Source organism: Myotis myotis, unplaced genomic scaffold (assembly GCF_014108235.1).
Source record: "Myotis myotis isolate mMyoMyo1 unplaced genomic scaffold, mMyoMyo1.p scaffold_m19_p_2, whole genome shotgun sequence".
Classification (NCBI taxonomy): Eukaryota; Metazoa; Chordata; class Mammalia; order Chiroptera; family Vespertilionidae; genus Myotis; species Myotis myotis.
In genome coordinates, this window is record NW_023416324.1 from 111528409 (window position 1) to 111547279 (window position 18871).

Consider the following 18871-nt stretch of genomic DNA (forward strand, 5'->3'; position numbering starts at 1 on the left):
TGCAGGTGTGTGCCAAGACAGTTACCCAGGGTTTGTTGACATGGTTTGTGTGTACTTCACGTGTGTTTTGCCTGAGACTAACACAAAGTCCTCAGTCATATCCTGCCACCACCCGGGACTTACTAGTATCTTGAGATGGAGAATGTTCACCATAAGCTTCCCGAAGTATACAATAACTTTCATCAGCACTTTTCTTCAAAATAATGAATTAAAACTTGCCACAAATGCTCTTTTTTTGGCATGAAATTTGACATTTTTATGTGTAAAAATATCTATGTTAACACCTTCAGAATATTTGACATATGAAGTTTTGAAGCTTGTTGTCAACATAACAAAATAGCATACATATCAAATCGCATATATATCAACATATGTGTAACTCCATCTATTGAAAAAAAATTTGCATTATTAACCAGTACACCTGGTAACTGGCCTGGGGGGTAAATCCTTCCCATTGAGGTGCCAACAGCAATCAAGGCTCAACTACAACAGGAGGGTGTACCCAGCCCACACGAGGGTGGGGTACACCTGGAGTGCTCTGATTGGGTGAAGGGGGAGGCTATGCCCCTGGACCATACAGTACACATACTATATTAGGCCACTGTAACAAGCCCGGGAGATGTAGCAGGTCTACCTAATACATAGAAACAAATACTGGAGACAAAGAACTATGTCCCTAATGAAAGAACAAAACTCTAGAAAAAATACTAAACAAAATGGAGACAAGCAATCAATTAGATGCAGAGTTCAAAACACTAGTTATTAGGATGCTCAATTAACTTAGGGGAAGAATAGATGAACTTAGAGAGAACTTCAATAGCATAAAAAGGATAGGAAACCATAAAAAAAGAACTAGTCAGAAATGAAGAATACACTAACTGAAATGAAGAATAATTTATAGGGAATCAACAGTAAAGTAGATGAGGCCAAGAGTCAAATCAGTGATTTGGAATATAAGGAAGCAAAAAACACCCAATCAGAAGAGCAAAAATACTTTTTAAAAGAACCCAAAAATGAGGTGAGTGTAAGGAGCCTCTGGGACAACTTCAAGCATACTAACATTCACATCATGAGGGTGCTGGAAGGACAAGAAAGAGAGCAGGGAACTGAAAACCTATGTGAAAAAATAATGATGGAGAGCTTCCCTAACCTGGTGAAGAAAACAGGCACTATGACCAGGAAGTACAGAAAGTCCCAAAGAAGCACACACCAAGCAACATCACAATTAAAATGCCAAGGTCTAAAGACAAAGAGAGAATCTTAAAAGCAGAAAGAAAAAAGCAGTTAGTTACCTACAAGGAAGCTCCCATAAGACTATCAGCTGATTTCTCAACAGAAACTTTACAGGCTAGAAGGGAGAGGCAAGAAATAAAGTGATGAAAGCAAAGACCTACAGCTAAGATTACTCTGCCCAGTGAAGCTTTCATTTAGAATCAAAGGTCAGATAAAGACTTTCCAAGACAAGGAAAAGCTAAAGGAGTTCATCACCACTAGACCAGTATTAAATGAAATATTAAAGGATCTTCAAGAAGGGGGGGAAAGGGCAAAGATATGGCAACAAATACATATTTATCAATAATTAAAGCTAAAGAACAAAATAAACAAACAAGCAGAAAACAGACTCATAGATACAGAGAACATTTTGACAGTTACCAGATGGGAGGAATGGATGGGTGAAATGGTGAAGGGATTAAGAAGTACAAATTGGTAGTTACAGAACAGTCATGGGGATGTCAAGTACAATATAGGGAATATAGTCAATCATATTCTAATAACTATGTATAATGTCACATGGGTACGAGATTTATCAGTAAGTTTTATAATGTCTATTCACTGGGTTGTACACCTGAAACTAATATAATATTTTGTCAACTATAATTAAAAAATTTTTAAATGATGTTAAAAAGTTAGGCATTATGCAGCTCTAGGTTGGCAATGGTGAAACAGACCTTTGTACACATTGTTGTTAGAAGTAGAAATGGGTAGGTCCCTTTTTGAAAAATATTTGGCAGAATTTATCAATATTTAAAATCACATATCTTTTGATGTAGTAATTTCTTTCCTAGGAAGTTACTTACCCTCCAGCCATATTCACACAAGAATATGCCCTTTTCTAAAACAGTATTTGTAGCTACCACCTGGCTATCAATAAGGGACATCCATACAAAAGAATATTATTTGTTGTTAGAAATAATGAAGTATACAACTATATGTACTGGCATGGAAAGATGACCAGAAGGTATGTGATATATCTGTTGCTTATCGTGTGACCTTATACAAGTTACATAACCTCTCCAATACTCAATTTCTTCATCTGTAAATTGAGGATAATATCCTTAAAATAGTAAGGTTGCTGTGCATATTAGATTATAGCAATTGTTTTGCATAGTTTCTGGCATATAGTATATGCTCAATAGGTATTAGTAATATCATTGTTATTAAGAGAAAAAAGTGAAAGCTTCTAAACAGCATGTGTAACTGCTTTCCATTTGCTAAAAAAAAAAAATCTCACGTATAGATAAAGCATCTAATGTAGTTTTTTTTATTTTAATGTGAGATTTGGGGGATACAGAACTTTTAGTTTTACATTATACATGTGATTTATAACATTTTCAACAATGAGCACGTTACCTTACAAATGATGATGAAATATGGTTTTTAAAATGATGCATGAGACTTAGACCCTGGAATGTGGGTAATGTTTCTACTAGCATCTCTTCTCTCTGCTATTTAGCTGAATGTTTCTGTTTAAACACTCTCTGCCACAAGTGTGCTCCCCCAGTGTTCTTGTGCAGTGACAAAAGGATCATGGCAGTGAGAGTCAAGGGACTCAACAAGCAGAGAAAACACAGTCCCAGTGCACAGAGTGAATGATCACAAGGAGGTATACCATACTGTTAACAATAGAAGAAAAACTGAATTCCTATACTTCTGATGTCTGTGAGGGTGCTGGAAGGACAGTAGAAGTTTTAAAGTATACACACAATACATATGCACAGTCTTTAAAAATCCCAGAGGGTCACTTCAAATAAAGGATATTTAGAATATTGAAAAACAAGCATTTGAGCCAAAAAAATGTTTGCCTACAAAATTTTCTTTCTTTCATTCTCTGCCAGGAGGGTTGCATAAGCTTCTCTTTAGTTTAGTACCACCCAAAGCCCTCAGGAAAAGGAACACACACAAATAATAAAAAGGCAAAGGCTCCATATGGAAACTCAATTGTATTTATTTTTCTTTTACAGAATCAGAGAAGTAAAAACTAGTACCAAAGTCCAGGTAAAATGGTTTGATCTGCCTGATTTGGCTGCATACTCTGTACACATAGCATTCTAAATTAAAATTAAACACATTATAAAATGTAGAAATAAAATTTGTAAAAAGTTAAAGTACTAACACAGAAATGATTTAGTGTGTTAGGGAAACAGTCTCTGTCAATGGTCCATTTTCCCAATTAAACTAATCTATAATTTATTTTTTTCATAGAAGTTGTACTTTCAGAAGTTACTTCCTAATTATATCATGACAAAACAACTCGTAATTAGCAACACTCCTATACTCCTATCACTCAGATCACCTTCTTCTACTGAGAGCTTTTCTGCTAAACTGGGAATAGCCCCTTGGCATACTGTCTTTTTTTCCTGTTTTACGTGCTTCTGGTAGTCTGTGTAATCAGTGAAAGAGATGGCATTTCACATCCTAATACTAAGGTGAAACACTAAGAATTACTAGATTGAATGGAGTTGCAAATAGGTTTTAACAATGTATTTACTTCAAGAAAATATGTTTAATGGGGGAGGGGGGGTACCTAGAAAGAAAGATACATGAAATTACTTTCCTATTTCAATTTTAATATGCCTTTTCTATGGCAAAACTACTGAATGAAATGTTGAAGTTGACGGATGTAGAACTAAAAAGACTAGATATCCTGGTGGTTGTTTTCTAATAAGAAAAACAATATAAATAGCACCTTATCATGATTCTGCAGGGGTTTTAACACTCATAATAATAGGAAGTAGCCTTTAAAAAGTTGTTCTTACATAGATTTCTAGCTTTAGTGTTCTTTAACAAAAGCCATATTTTATGGCCTTAAAAACAAACACAAAAAATTATATCTGGCTTTATCTATTAGTAAGCACATAGTCAGAGTCCATGTTTAATTCTGAAAAAAATGTTTGTTATATTCATTAACAAATGTTTCAACTAATTTCACTTAAAAAAATTCTAGTATTTTCTAATGCCACAGTTTATTAGGAAATTATTTCTAAAAATTGATAATACAAATCATCGATGTTTTAACTACTTTAGGAAAAAAAGAGGGGTATCTGTTTCTTTTACACTTAATAACCTGAAAATGAGTCTATAAAAATATTTTTTAAAAATACAGTAACACTGCTCAGTTTTGTTAGGTCCCTTGTTTTTTTTTGTTTTTGTTTTTTTTCCTCTTAGAATGTACAACTCTTTTTGCAATTATTGCTAACACAAGAGAAAAAGAAATAGTGCTTCCTTCAATTTAGTAGCAACATAAACATCACCCCCATCTCTCTCGGAGACTTGGAGAGGGAAGAAATAAAAGGAACTTAAATCACGGGTCCTTCAGGAAAACGAAATCACTGCGTGTGTTGGAAGCACAGCAGGCTCATGCCCTGTCCACCTGCTGCTCAGCATCAGCATAGACAGGGCTCCATCCCTGCCCCTCCCCTGCCACATAAAGTGCACGAAAGCCTTCTTTTCTTCTACAACAGTCTTTTGGTATAAAGTTTGTAGTTGAAAATTGTTATTTTGTTTTTGGGAGTGCACCCTTCATACCTTCTGCCTGTCTTGCTTTTGGGGTACTATAACGTGTCTATTTTCATTTCACAACTGGTATCCTTTCACTATATTCCATAACTTTACTACTTAATCTCTGACCTTTCCACGTGCCTTCTTTCCAACAAGATAAAAGGTACTCTGCCATCAATATTCTGATAGATCAAAAGGATCTCATTTACGATCCCAAACGAATAAGTCCCCTTGGGAATTGAAAGGTTCCTCCCAGAGACTTCAATTATTGTCTTTTTAAAAAGATATTAAATTCATATATTATAAATAATGTCAGTTGAAAACACTAAACAGTTGAGGACTTCATTGGCAGACAGAGTGCATGCCAGGTGAACCCAATGCACTCTCTCAGTCCTTAAAAGCTAATAAAAAAACATTTTTTGGTTACATAAGAGGTATTGAGTACATAGTTCATGCCTTTTTATATCAACTGTAACAAAAGGATTAGGATAATATACTTAGGAATCACTTTTACTGAATTCAGAAACATATGCCTCCACCACACACCATCTAGAGGACATATTTTTAAATGTCAGTCAGAGATCTGCTTCATCCTTCAAACAGTTTCATAGATAAGACTATTTTAAAACTTGAAATCTTAAAAGCAAAACTGACAAGGCTTCAGAATTTAAAAAGCAACAGCTTGCTGTGTGTGCCATCGGACTGAAAGCTATGTGTCCTGATGTTTTCAGAACAATTTCAAAAGACAAAAATGCAGTTGCCACTGATTCATCAAAAATATTTGCCTGCCCTTTGTCATCAGCTACAAAATATAGTGCTTCATAAAATAAACATCAATTTCTAAGCAGTAATTTTTAAAAAATATAACTTGTAATTTTAAATGTTTTGTTTAATAAATGCTCATAATTAGTAGCAAACTGGTGTCATTCATAAGATCCGCAGCATAGAGACTACAGCATGCTGCCGCCGCTCTCCCACTGGAAGGACTAGCTATGCAGATGCTATGCCCAAAATGATGGAGCATAAACTACAAGAGGACTGTGTGTGCCTTTGTAAATACAGAGTAATAAGAATCATCAGAACCAGGATGGATTCAGCACTACATGGTATTCCATACAGCAAAATTTTACTATCTATATGATGATTTTCAAAGTTCAGGTAAATATTTAAAGCATTTGGTACTATTGTCATCAATAGCTTTAAAACTGTAAATCAGGTCTGATTTTGTATACATTTCCTGGACCAAGCCACCGGTCAGAAATCACTGCCTGTGGTCAACTTTTTATGGTTTATAATCAATTGTTGTAAAAATTTCAATTAACACCCATAAAGCTTAGTCATGGGGCTACAGAGAGAAAAACAGGAACGCAATTCTGCATAACCCACCACAGGAATGCAGGCTTGCAGAAAACGAAAATAGAATATTTATTTATGTTTAACTTAGATTACTATCAATCAAATCCAGGCAATGATTAAACTGGCCACATGGAAAGGAGGGAGCATAAGTCATGAGCGCAGAAAGCGGGTCACCTGCAGACTTGCTCTGCTCCATCGCTTTTCCCAAGAGGCCCAGGAAATGTCAGGTCATGGCTGCACACAGGTTACAATATACTGACTACAGCCAGGTCAGAAAGGGCTCGCTTTTGTTCAGAGCAGACTCTACATCATTGAAGAGGGGGATCAGATCTTCAGATTCCAGAGTTCCGAGGTCCACATTGGTTCCCGGGAGACAGTCCAGAAAATCAGGGAAACGGGTCTGCTGAGGATTGATGTTCATGGGTGCCTGCCCTGCGTTCTCCCCTGCAACAGAATGAGAAGAAACCATGTTCACTCCTTTTTCAGGTTCTTGAAAGAGGGGCAGTTCAAATGTTAACATAACTCACGTCTTCACCTGTGCTATGCCTATACGGAAACAGATTTCGTTGCTATGGGTATAAAATATTTCATCTCTGAGCAAAATTTCAGCTACCACACTGACACTGAGCTGGTGATGCTCACTCCTAGGAGAGGCAGAGGTGCCAGGGGAATCTGCAACTGTCCTGGGTAGACATGTCCAGAGGGACAAATCCTGGGAGACAGGGGAGGCACAGGTGAAGGCCCTGGGGGTCTGACCTGTGCCTTCCCGAGACAGTGGCATGAAGAGCTGTTTTGTGAAAGAGTCGAGAGGCCCTGCCTGTTAAGAAATGCCTTATCACAGGGCTATAATCTCAGGATTTAATTGCAAGCTTATATGTACCCATATTCTCCCTCTATGTTCAAAGATAATAGTGAGGAGTTTCTTTTAACAGTATTATTAAAAGGCTGTCTTCATTGGTGGCACTAGGGATCAATGTCAAAGCATTTTATAAAGTGGGTTCTGCAGACCATGCCCCTCCCTCCACTCCACCCCCCACACCATCTGCCTTTCTCACAATGCAGGCGAGTCACAATGCCTGTGAGCTCAGGAAGGTTCTGAGATGTCTTGCAATAAAGAAGTCTGCTTTCTTTTGTTTAAGCCACCCTCACCTAAGCACATGTAATCACCTAATCCAACTTTGGCAGAACTTGGTCCTGATAAACTAGAGTTTATAGAGACAGTTGAGAAAATGCTGTTCTAGAATAAAATTAAGTGTCTGGGGTGTGACATAAGGAATCCATGTTCTTTATGAATAACTACTGGCCCAGTGCATGAAATTCGTGCACGTGGTAGGGGTGGGGCGGTGGGGAAGGGTAGGGGCGAGAGGGTCCCTCAGCCTGGCCTGCATCCTCTCCAATCTGGGATCCCTCTCACAATCCAGAACCACTGGCTCCTAAGCGCTCACCTGCCTCCCTGCCTGATCCCCCTAACTGCTCTCCCCTCCTTGTCTGATCCCCCTAACTGCCTATCTTCTCTCCCCTCCTGGCCTGATCCCCCTAACTTCCTATATGCACTGCCCTCCTGGCTTGATTGCCCTAACTACCTATCTGCTCTCCCCTACTGGCCTAAACCCCCTAACTGCCTTTGTGCTCTCCCCTCCTCTCCGCGCCTTCAGACCCCGGCGCAGGAGTGCTGAGAGCTCTTTGCCAAGGCCCTGCCCCCATCCTGACACCCCCCTCCAGGTTGGATGGTGCTGCAGGCCTGCACACGCCTCCGCCAGGGGGGCCGCCCCCTGCTGCAGCCTCATGTCCCGGTGGCACAAGTCCCCGCCCCCATCCCCGCCCACCAGCTCCTGTGCGTGCGTATCCGTAGACTGATCGTGACTGAGACACTGTTAGGACAATTAGCAAATTACCTCTTTATATATATATAGACTAGAGGCCCGGTGCACAAAAATTTGTGCACTCGGGGGGGAGGAGTGGGTCCCTCAACCCGGCCTGTGCCCTTGGCAGTCTGGGACCCCTCGGGAGATAACGACCTGCTGGCTTAGGCCTGATCCTGGGTGGCAGAGGGCAGGCCCAATCCCTAGGTGCAGCCCCTGGTCGGGCTCAGAGCAGGGCCGATTGGGGAGTTGGGGCTCCGGCCCCTGTCATGCACAGAGCAGGGCGGATCGGGAGGTTGCGATGCCACCCTCAGTCACGCTCAGGGTAGGGCCGATTAGGGGGTTGGGCACCGCCCCGTCACACTCAAGGCAGGGTCGATGGGGAGGTTGCAGCGCCACCCCCTGTCTCTCACAGAGCAGGGCCCATCAGGGGGGTTGTGGCTCCGTACCCTGTCACGCACAGAGCAGGGCTGATCAGGGGGTTGGGGAGCTCCCCCGTCACTCACAGAGTAGGGCCGACAGGGGAGTTGGGGCACCGCCCCCTGTCACACACAGAGCAAGGCGGATCAGGGGGTTGGGGTGCCGCACCATGTCACACTCAAGGCAGGGCCGATGGGGAGGTTATGGCTCTACCCCGTCACAGACAGAGCAGGGCCCGTGGGGGGGTGGGGGGGTTGGGGCGTCACAGCCTGTCACACACAGAGCCGCAGGGCAATCAGGGGGTTGGGGAGCTCCCCCCTATCAGGCACAGAGCAGGGCTGATCAGGGGGTTGGGGCGCCTTCCCCTGTCACGAACAGAGCAGGAAGGATAGGGAGGTTGTGCCCCGCCCCCTGTCACACACAGAGCTGCAGTGTGGTCAGGGGGTTTGGGCGCTGCCCCCTGTCACGCTGATCCCGGTGCCGGGAGGCCTCGCGGCTCCGCTGATCCTGGTGCTGGGAGGCATATTACCCTTTTACTATATAGGATAGAGGCCTGGTACATGGGTGGGGGCTGGCTGGTTTGCCCTGAAGCGTGTCCTGGATCAGAGTGGGGGTCCCGCTTGGGTACCTGGCCAGCCTGGGTGAGGGGATGATGGCTGTTTGCAGCTGGTCACACCCCCTTCAGGGTGGGGGTCCCCACTGGGGTGCCTGGCCAGTCTGGGTGAGGGGCTGAGGGATGTTTTCAGGCTGGCGAGTGACTGAAGCTCCCAACTGCTCCTTTTTTTCTTTTCTTTTTTTTTTATTCTGGGCCAGCTTTAGCTTGAGGCTTGGCTCCAGCTCTGAGGCCTCAGCTGCTGAAAGCAGGTATCTGGTTTGTTTGGGTTCTATAATTGAAACACTGTTTCAACTCCAGTTCTGAGATCCTGGCTGGCTGAAAGCAGGTTTCTGGGGTTTTGTTTAACTTCTATATTTGTAACAATGTTTCAAACTGCAAGCTCAGAGGCCAGCAGCGGCAGGCGGGGAACGTTGGCTTCCTCTATCACTGAAGCAAGTAAGCCTCATGTTAGCTTCAAGCTGCCTGGCTGCTGGCCGCCTTCTTGGCTGGCAGTTAATTTGCATATCTTGCTGATTAGCCAATGGGAAGGGTAGCGGAGGTATGGCTAATTACCATGTTTCTCTTTTATTAGATATGATAGTGTAGGAGAAAATGTACTGACCTTGTGTCCATAGACCTTTTTAACTGCGTGGCCTTAGATATATGTAACTTGTTGTATATGAGATGTCTGGCCCTGTTTACCCATATGAAGTTGGTATTATAGCACCATTTTCACAAAATGGAGTAAAGCACCCAAGGCTCTGGGCACCATTCCCACAAACTCATATACATACAAAAATACAATAAATGTTTGTCAATGTGCTTAAAGAAAGAAAATACTTAGAACTCAATCACCATTGATTACAGAATATTAGAACAACTAGTTAATGTATACGGCCCCAAACAATTTTCTGAAGGAATACAATATACCTCAAAGATTGAGGAACATTGATCCCACCACAGCATCTTTTTTATGAAACTCATTACATTAGCTTTTGTGTCATAGAGTGCAGTAGTCTTTGCATAGAAATTCACTATTCTGAATAAAACTGCAGAAAATTCATTTTAAGCATATAAATTAAATATTTTCCAGGGAGAAAAATTATATCCTTCCTAGTAATGAGGGAAACATAATCCAACTTTATTGGGGTGATAGCAAAGTTTCATGACTTTTCTATAACTCATAAAATATCAATGCTTCTTGGCAATATTTTACAGGATTTTCATTGCAAAATACAATGAAAAATTAAATCAAGTTCAACCATGTAGTGAAAAACATCAAAATAGAAAAGAAAATCCAAAATAACTTTTTCTGCCACTAGAGTGTAACAGATTGGAAGTGAGGTTAAAAAAAGTTATCTGCCTTGAAGAATGATCTAAGGTGCTGATCTCTTTTTTTCTTCATCGCCAGTTAGAAACCTTTATCCCTATTGATTTCCCATTTTAACTTTCTAATAACTCCAGAATACATTGTTTTAGCCAACTAAAAACTCTCTGTTTTAAATAATTCACCTTATCCTTTCTCCTCAGACATGGAAGGCATGAGGAGACTAGTTAAGGTTCTTTGTTGAGGTCAACAATTTTAAATTATCTCTCTTTGGAACAACTTTGCAATCTCATTGTAATCTTTTTGGTTTTTGCAGTTTTATCCACTTAAAAAGTGGGAGACAAAAAGCAGGCAGTTCTTAAAAGGGTGTGATTATTTCAAAATATTCTGGAAAGATGAGTTACCTCCCAGGCTTTGCTCTATACGTTCAGCTGTGGTTTTGTGTGCCTTTCACAAGGGGAGTACTCAGCTGGCTCACTCCCATTCTGCATGTGGTCAATGGACCTAACTGGCTTTTCTAGCTACACTGGAGCTCCACACACCTTCAGCCTCCCCTCATCTTGTTATGGGTAATTACATTCCTCTCCTTGAGAGGGCTTACCCCCATTTCCTATAAAGCCTTCAGAGAAGTGACTCACAAGTCAGTGGGCTGACAATCACCTAACCAGGGTACCCTGGAGCCCTACCATTTATCATGTTCCTTTGGAACCTTACCTCAGCCTTCTTAGAAGGAGACCAAGCTCTGTGGTCTCATGATTCCTCATAGCTCTAAGAAGTGAGCACAGGGGTCCCACTTTACAGGCGAGGAAACTGATGGCACTCACCCAAAGTCAATGGCAGGAAGTGGGAAGCAAGAACTCAACTTCAGTTGCCTGTCTGCAAAGACTGCTCTTTCAGGACACCACTTAATTCCACATTTTGCTTTAAAACATTATCTATTTTAAAAAGCCATAGAATAGAATTCACCTTTTTTTTTTTTTTTTTTTTTTTTAAATGTCAAGCTTAGATTTAGGACTCCTTAGTCTTTTCTTATGTAATTTTGCTTTATCTGTGCTGGCTTCCCAGTGTTTAAAAGATGAAGCAAACAATTATTAAACATAGGAAGGAGCCACTCCCAAGAGGGCAAATAAATCTCACACCAAAAAGGAGAGAGAGATGAAGAAAGAGAGAGAGGAAGACAAGCTAGGAGGGAGAAAGCTGAAGTAACAAATTAAAATATAACAAAACAAACAGGTAAAACTATTCCTGTATGACTCCTCACAATACAGCTACACAGCCCTCTAAACATGCACATGATGCCTGCGGGAGACCTGGGCAGTGCCCCAGCGCCCACACTCCTGGCAAGTCTGTCTCTTGGCTGACCGATAATTCAGAGTCAGATGGGAAGAGCAGGCTTCGAGAAGCAGAATGTGACAAATACAGGCACTGTGGACACCAGCAGTGGGAAAACCAATTATTTTCACCACAAAACAATTAATTTTCTGTCAGCCATCAGAATAAAGGAGAAACCTGCATAAAAACTCCAAATAGTGGACACCTCTGCTATCTTTTATTTTTGGTTCTAGAATATCTCTGGGAGTTTAGGACTTTGATAATTAAGTCTAGATTTGGCTAATAAGTCCAAATTAGGTTTCTGCAATTGAAGGCCTTACTCCTTGAGTAGAGGAGGAAGGGAGAGGTAACCGGGAAGCCAGCAGAGGACTGGCCTGCAGGCTGGGGACCAGGGTGAAGTCACCCAACTCTTCATTTTAATTGCTGAGGGAGGAAGGACACTGTACCATGTTGGGATTTGGAGCTGACAATTTAGAATATTCTGAGTTGCTTATCTGTGCAAAGCCCACAGTCAACTGCCCTCCAAATGCAGTGCTGGTGGAACTATAAACCAGTACTTTCTCAAGAGAGAAAGTGACTTATCCTATCTAATAATAGACAAACATGGTAATTGACCATACCTTTGCTACGCCTCCCATTGGCTAATCAGCAAGATATGCAAATTAACCGCCAACAAAGATGGCAGTTAATTTGCATACGTAGGTGCAAAGCGGTGGAGCGAAGACTGAAGGCGGCTCCGGCTGGAGCAGCGAAGGCTTGAAGGCAGCTCAAGCCGGAGCAGCGTAGACTGAAGGCGGCTCCAGCCAGACCAAAGGCCTGAGTCCCAGGTGCCGGAGGAAAACTGGTGCCAGCAGGCAGGGGAAGGGAAAGCTTATTGAATGAATCTTTTCGTACAACATGCCTCTAGTTTATTATAACTAAGGACCAAACACATCACTATTTCACTGTGTAAGAATGACAAGCAGACAGCGGTGTCCTGATATGATGGTGAGGAAAGGGCTATGTGAAGCAAGGACAAGCAAAAAAAAAAAAAAAAAAAAGGCAGAATTGAAAATCTTGTGCCACATACAAAACTATTTTTATATAAACTATGGGGGAGGGACTAGAGTTTACTAAGAGTGCTTGGGGCCCAGCCAGCGTGGCTCAGTGATTGAGCATCAACCCATGAACCAGGAGGTCACGGTTTGATTTCCAGTCAGGGAACCTGCCCAGGATGCGGGCCCCACCCACAGTAGAGGGTGTGCAGGAGGCAGCCCATCAATGATTCTCTCTCATCATTGATGTTTCTATCCCTGTCTCCCTCTCTCTTCCTCTCTCTGAAATCAATAAAAAAAAAATTAAAAATATTTTTTAAAAAGTGCTTTGTTGAGATTGTTTCTGGTTGGATTCCAGAATGGAGATGACTATAAAGATGATTTTAAAAATGCAAACTCCCGAGAAACCATGATGGCTGCATAGGTAAATACCTGAAATTCCTGCCTCGCACAACCACTTCAAAAATACAACTAAAAGACAAAACAGACATCATCCAGAACCACAGGAAGGCTGGCTGAGTGGAAATTCTACAACTAGAAGGAAAGAGAAAAGCACACTGAGACTCAGAGGAGGTGCGGAAGTAAAGTGCAGAGGTACAGAGGCACATGTGGAAAGGGCTGGCACCTGAGGACGCAGTTGTCTTTTTCAATCGGGAGGGCGTCTCAAGCTCCCGAATGCTCTGAACTCCAGTTCTGGGTGAGTCTCTGGGGACCAAAACTCATACGGGGAGAAACTGGACTGTCTGGCATTGGTCGGAACTTGAGGGCAGCTTTCTCTCAGAGGTACTTGCAGCGATTACCGCCAGGACACTGAGACACGGGGCCTCTTAGGGTAGGACTGAGGAGCAGCCATAGTTGCTTGCTCAGCCCTGTTGATCCCGTGAGACCCCGCCCCACCCAAGCTGTGCACAGAGGATTTTGCATATGAAAGGCCTGGCCCTTTGCAATCTGAAAATTACCTAACAAACTGCAGCTGGGTCAGAGAGACCCAGAACTTCCAAGAGAAGGCCCAAGGCCGCACAGAAGCTTGCACTGCTTCACAGCTGGGCCCCATCTGAGCACCTCCAAACCCCAAACAAAGAAGACGAATCTGCAGATCTCTCATAGCTCCTGCTGGTAGCCTCAGGCAGAGGCTAAATTAGCACCTCCTTAGAGATCCAAGAGCCAGTGTACCCAGTGGTCAGAGTGGGACCATCCAGATTACAACTCCTCAGATCCATAAGGGACACACTCAGGGAGCAGACTCAGTGAGCACCAAAGCCCCACTGAAGCAAGTTTTGCCCCAGAAGGGTGTCTTCAGCACAGAAGTTCTCCCAGCGTAGACACAGCTGATTCTCACTGCCAATTGGCCTGGAGGTCAATTCCTCCCAGTGATACCCACAACAATCAAGGCTTAACTACAACAAGACTGTGCACACAGCCCACAAAGGGGTGCACCAAGAGTGTCCACCTCAGGTAATTGGGGAGGCTGAGCCACTGGGCCCTATAGGTCACCTAGCACACAAAGCCACTCTATCAACACAGGGAAGCAGCCAAAATGTGGAGACAAAGACACAGGTCACAAATGACAGAAATGGAGGAAAGCAAACGACTGGATATAGAGTTCAAAACCACGATTATAAGGTTTTTCAAGAATTTTCTAGAAACCACCGATAAATTTAGTGAGACCCTCAAGAAATCTAGTGAGATACTCGAGGATATGAAAAAGGACCAACTAGAAATTAAGCATACACTGACTGAAATAAAGAATATTATACAGAGTTCCAACAGCAGACTAGAGGATCGCAAGAATGAAGTCAAAGATTTGAAATATGAACAAGCAAAAAACACCCAACCGGAAAAACAAAAAGAAAAAAGAATCCAAAAATATGAAGATAGTGTAAGGAGCCTCTGGGATAACTTCAAGCATACCAACATCCGAATTATGGGGGTGCCAGAAGAAAAGAGAGAGCAAGATATTGAAAACCTATTTGAATAAATAATGACAGAAAACTTCCCCTACCTGGTGAAAGAAATAGACTTACAAGTCCAGGAAGCACAGAGAACCCCAAACAAAAGGAATCCAAAGAGGACTACACCAAGACACATCATAATTAAAATGCCAAGAGCAAAAGACAAAGAGAGAATCTTAAAAGCAGCAAGAGAAAAACAGTCAGTTACCTACAAGGGAGTACCCATACGACTGTCAGCTGATTTCTCAACAGCAACTTTGCAGGCCAGAAGGGAGTGGCAAGAAATATTCAAAGTGATGAATGCCAAGAACCTACAACCAAGATTACTTTATCCAGCAAAGCTATCATTCAGAATTGAAGGTCAGATAAAGAGCTTCACAGATAAGAAAAAGCTAAAGGAGTTCATCACTGCCAAATGAATATTATATGAAATGCTGAAAGATATCCTTTAAGAAGAGGAAGAAGAAGAAAAAGGTAGAGATACAAATTATGAACAACAAATACACATCTATCAACAAGTGAATCTAAAATTCAAGTGATTTAATAATCTGATGAACTGAATAAAAGGTGAATATAATAGAATCAGGGGCATAGAAAGGGAGTGGACTGACTATTCTTGGGGGGGAAAGGGGTGTGGGGGTGCAGGAAGAGACCGGACAAAAATTGTATACCTATGGATGAGGACAGTGGGGTGGGGGGACTAAGGGCAGAGGGTGGGGTGGGATCCGGGTGGAAGGGAGCTATGGGGGGAAAAAAGAGGAACAACTGTAATAATCTGAACAATAAAGATATTTAAAAAAAAATGCAAACTCATTGCATGTACTTGCACGCTTTGCTCTTACCTGTGTCCATCTCATCCACATTGCTGAGGAAGTCCTCCGGGGTGGTGGGGACACTGTAGCATCCTAGCCCCAGGCCGCTGTCGGTGCTCTGCTCCCTCGAATGATATGGCCCGCTGGAGAGCAAAAGTGGAGGAATGTCAAGATGAACCCACTAGCCCTGACGGGTTTGGCTCAGTGGATAGAGCGACGGCCTGCGGACTGAAGGGTCCCAGGTTCGATTCTGGTCAAGGGAACGTACCTTGGTTGGGGGCACATCCCCAGTGGGAGGTGTGCGGGAGGCAGCTGAGCGATGTTTCTCTCTCATCAATGTTTCTAACTCTCTATCCCTCTCCCTTCCTCTCTGTAAAAAATCAATAAAATATATTAAAAAAAAAAAAAAAGTTGAACCCACTAAAAAAATCTCCAAATTAAAGTATAGTCATGAAAACCCTAACCTAGTGTAGTTCTGTCATTTGGCCCAAGTTTCCAGGTAATGAAGAAAGGCACAATTTGTATCTCCTTTTAATTTTTTTGAAACATATACCCAACGTCCATGAAATTAATAAATTGTAAGCAAATAAAATTGGCTATTTATAGTAAATTGGTTGATTTCCTTTTCATCTTAAAACGGTATTTTGAACACTAGTCTACATATCAAGTATAATAGCATTATATAAATTAAAAAAAAAATAGAAAACAGTGTTGAACGCTGCTTAGGGATGCACACATTATCAGGCAACCAGAAGCATAAAAGCATGTGTGATGAATGTGCAGTGGTAGGAATGAGTTTAAATATTAACTGTAATGCTTATTTCAAAAAATAAATCTATAAAAATATGGGAAATCTGGGTTTGGGGTACATGGTGAATCTCACATTATTCTTTATACTTTTCTGAACATTTGAAATACTTTAAAATCAACACTTTAAAAACTTTCCTTCATTATTTTAGCTGTTTTTTTTTCACCTCTCTCTGTTTTTAATAGCATTCATAATTGTATTTGTTTGCCAGAATCCTCTGAAAGGACAAAAAAGGCACAGGAAATAGAACCCTGCCCTTTATTTGAGTTTAAGAAACTAAAGGTAACTACTTCTGCTCATGAAGATATTCCTGACTAAATTATCTTTTCTGTCTGTTCTTATGTTTCCTATTTTAAAACATCATCTTTTTAAAATTAATTTTATTGTGAAATAATTTTAGAATCACATAGAAGATGCAAAAGGAACAGATCCCCGTGCACTCTCCCCCTGCCTCCCCAAGGACACTTATGTAACCACAGGACAAGGATCAAAACCAGGAAACTGACATCATATAACACTATTAACTGAGCTACAGACCTTACTCACATTTCACCATAAACATCATTTCTTAACTGTTATGTTCTCTATTTGTCACATGGCATGCTTCCCCACCCCCACCCCCACTAGCTACATTAAACCACAAGATTTTTCCAAATAATTACTGTGTAACACCATCCCATTGAAATAAGTTCATCCCCATTTTAAAATTATTGACAAGGGTTTCAGTCCATGTCATATCACCAATTTTTAAATTTGAGATTAAAAAAAGAAAAGTAGTTAACTTCCTCTGCTTTTATTTTTTCTGCCACTACTTGCTACCTCTATCCTCACTCTAATCTCCAAGCTCCCCACCTTTTCCCACACAAACACCCACCATACTCTAGATCACAAAATAAAGTAAGCAAAAATAAGTGGTCCCGAATATTCACTTACCCATTGAGGAAAGGATCTGAGCTATTATTAGTGATGGATCTCATGTCTGGAGTCATGGTTGGGGGGTTAACAGCAGCCTGAACCGTGGCCAGAGTCTCGGCTTCCATGGGGAGCTGTCTACAGAGAGCAGCTTCCTGCACAAATATGCCAGTCAGAGGGAGAGACAAGAGTTATTCCCTCAGTCTCAGGATCAGAGCAAAGTATACTTCACATGAAAACATTTCACCAAATACAAAGCACTTTACATTAATTGCTAATAAATCAAAATCATCAGGAAATCGTCAGTGTTCTTTCTCTGAAGAAAGTCTTACAGGCGAAAGACACTTCCTCACATTCACAAAGTTAATGAGAAGCTCAGCTAATATTTCTTCTCGGGACACTTAGTAATGTCCCACCCATCCAATTGCTTAAATGCCCAGAGACAAGGCTATTTTTATCCTAGGGATTCAGACCAAATCTCCATCAATCAAAGCCATTGGACTCCTCTGCACTAGCAGGTACATTCTGGTCTTTGCCAGGCACTGGCCAGTAAAACTGTGGGATTACAGAGTTCAAGCTCTACATTAAATCATAGCTGGCACGTTTATGTCAGTAGCCAGGAGAGCAAAACAATCAGTTAAAAACTTTTCAATCAGTTGTTCTATAGACTAATTATTTTGTCAAGGACTAAAATGGCTGAAGGTTAGGGAAACATGCAGACCTAGTCCAAATCCCTCTGCTGAATGAATGTTTGAGAGCATCTGCATTTCATTAGCAAAAATCAGAATGCTAGCATTATTTTTTTTAAAAGCTAATATTACTTTGCCAAGAGAGTCAACCCCAAGATTATGGATTTGACTGCAATTATTTGCTCTAGGTATAATCTCCAGGGAGTCTCTCCCATTTTGACAAACATAATCAGACATCAAATTTCTTTCAAATTCCAGAGAATAGTTTTGCATGTTTATACTTCATCCAAAACCAAGGCTAGGCCCTTTCCATACTTGTGCCTATCAGTTGCCCACTTTCCAGGCTAACAACATTGGTCTCACTGTCACATAAACCCCCACCCTATGGCTACAATGGCAAAGAGAATATTTAGGCCATGTAAGTTACAATATCTTTATTAGATCTGTTCCAGCCCTAATATGCTATGATTTCACAGAGTAACTGCTGTCTAGACAAGTCTAGTGAAGTCATCGGCTATAAAAATTTTCAGTTACTAGAGTTCACTGCACTGTTACTAGGAGTTATGGTGACATGTTTCTCACATACAGTGAGGCTGACTGATAAGAAATTGCATTGCTAACATACACTGAAATTAATGCCCTGGCTAGGAAGGGTTCCTGGTTCACTTTTGCTCATTTAGCTTGCAAATAATCAGAATACTTAACTAACACAGATTTTATTCAGTTAATCCATAAAAAGCAAGCAAACAAAAAGAAAGGAGATTTTTTTAAAAGTTGATTTTAATCCATAATCCAAATCTTGGAAATGCCTCTGAATAAATATAGAAAAGTCTGCTGGTCCTTACATGGCAAGCAGTGTGCATTGGAAACCTTATTTCCCAACCAAAGCTTACCCGAAGGCCTCATAGGGGTGACCAACAGGGACCCCTATGGTGTGAGGAGCCTAGAACCCATCAACCCCTCATGCACATTCATACACTAATAAATGTGGGT

At 41.5% G+C, this 18871-nt stretch overlaps 1 protein-coding gene across 3 annotated transcripts in view; it reads right to left on the reverse strand.

Moving 5' to 3' along the window:
- Positions 1-3208: 3208 nt before the first annotated feature.
- WWTR1 (WW domain containing transcription regulator 1) overlaps positions 3209-18871 on the reverse strand; it is a 184846-nt gene continuing 169183 nt past the window's right edge. For 2 of the 3 annotated variants that reach the window (XM_036349951.1, XM_036349950.1), the window contains exons 5-8: positions 17211-17344; positions 15500-15612; positions 15329-15397; positions 3209-6579 (exon numbers count right to left, since the gene is read on the reverse strand). In XM_036349951.1, the coding sequence (XP_036205844.1) occupies positions 6395-6579; positions 15329-15397; positions 15500-15612; positions 17211-17344 (501 nt within the window). In that variant the 3' untranslated portion in view covers positions 3209-6394. The remainder of the gene's footprint in view (positions 6580-15328; positions 15398-15499; positions 15613-17210; positions 17345-18871) is intronic. The other variant, XM_036349952.1, reaches the window with a different exon arrangement.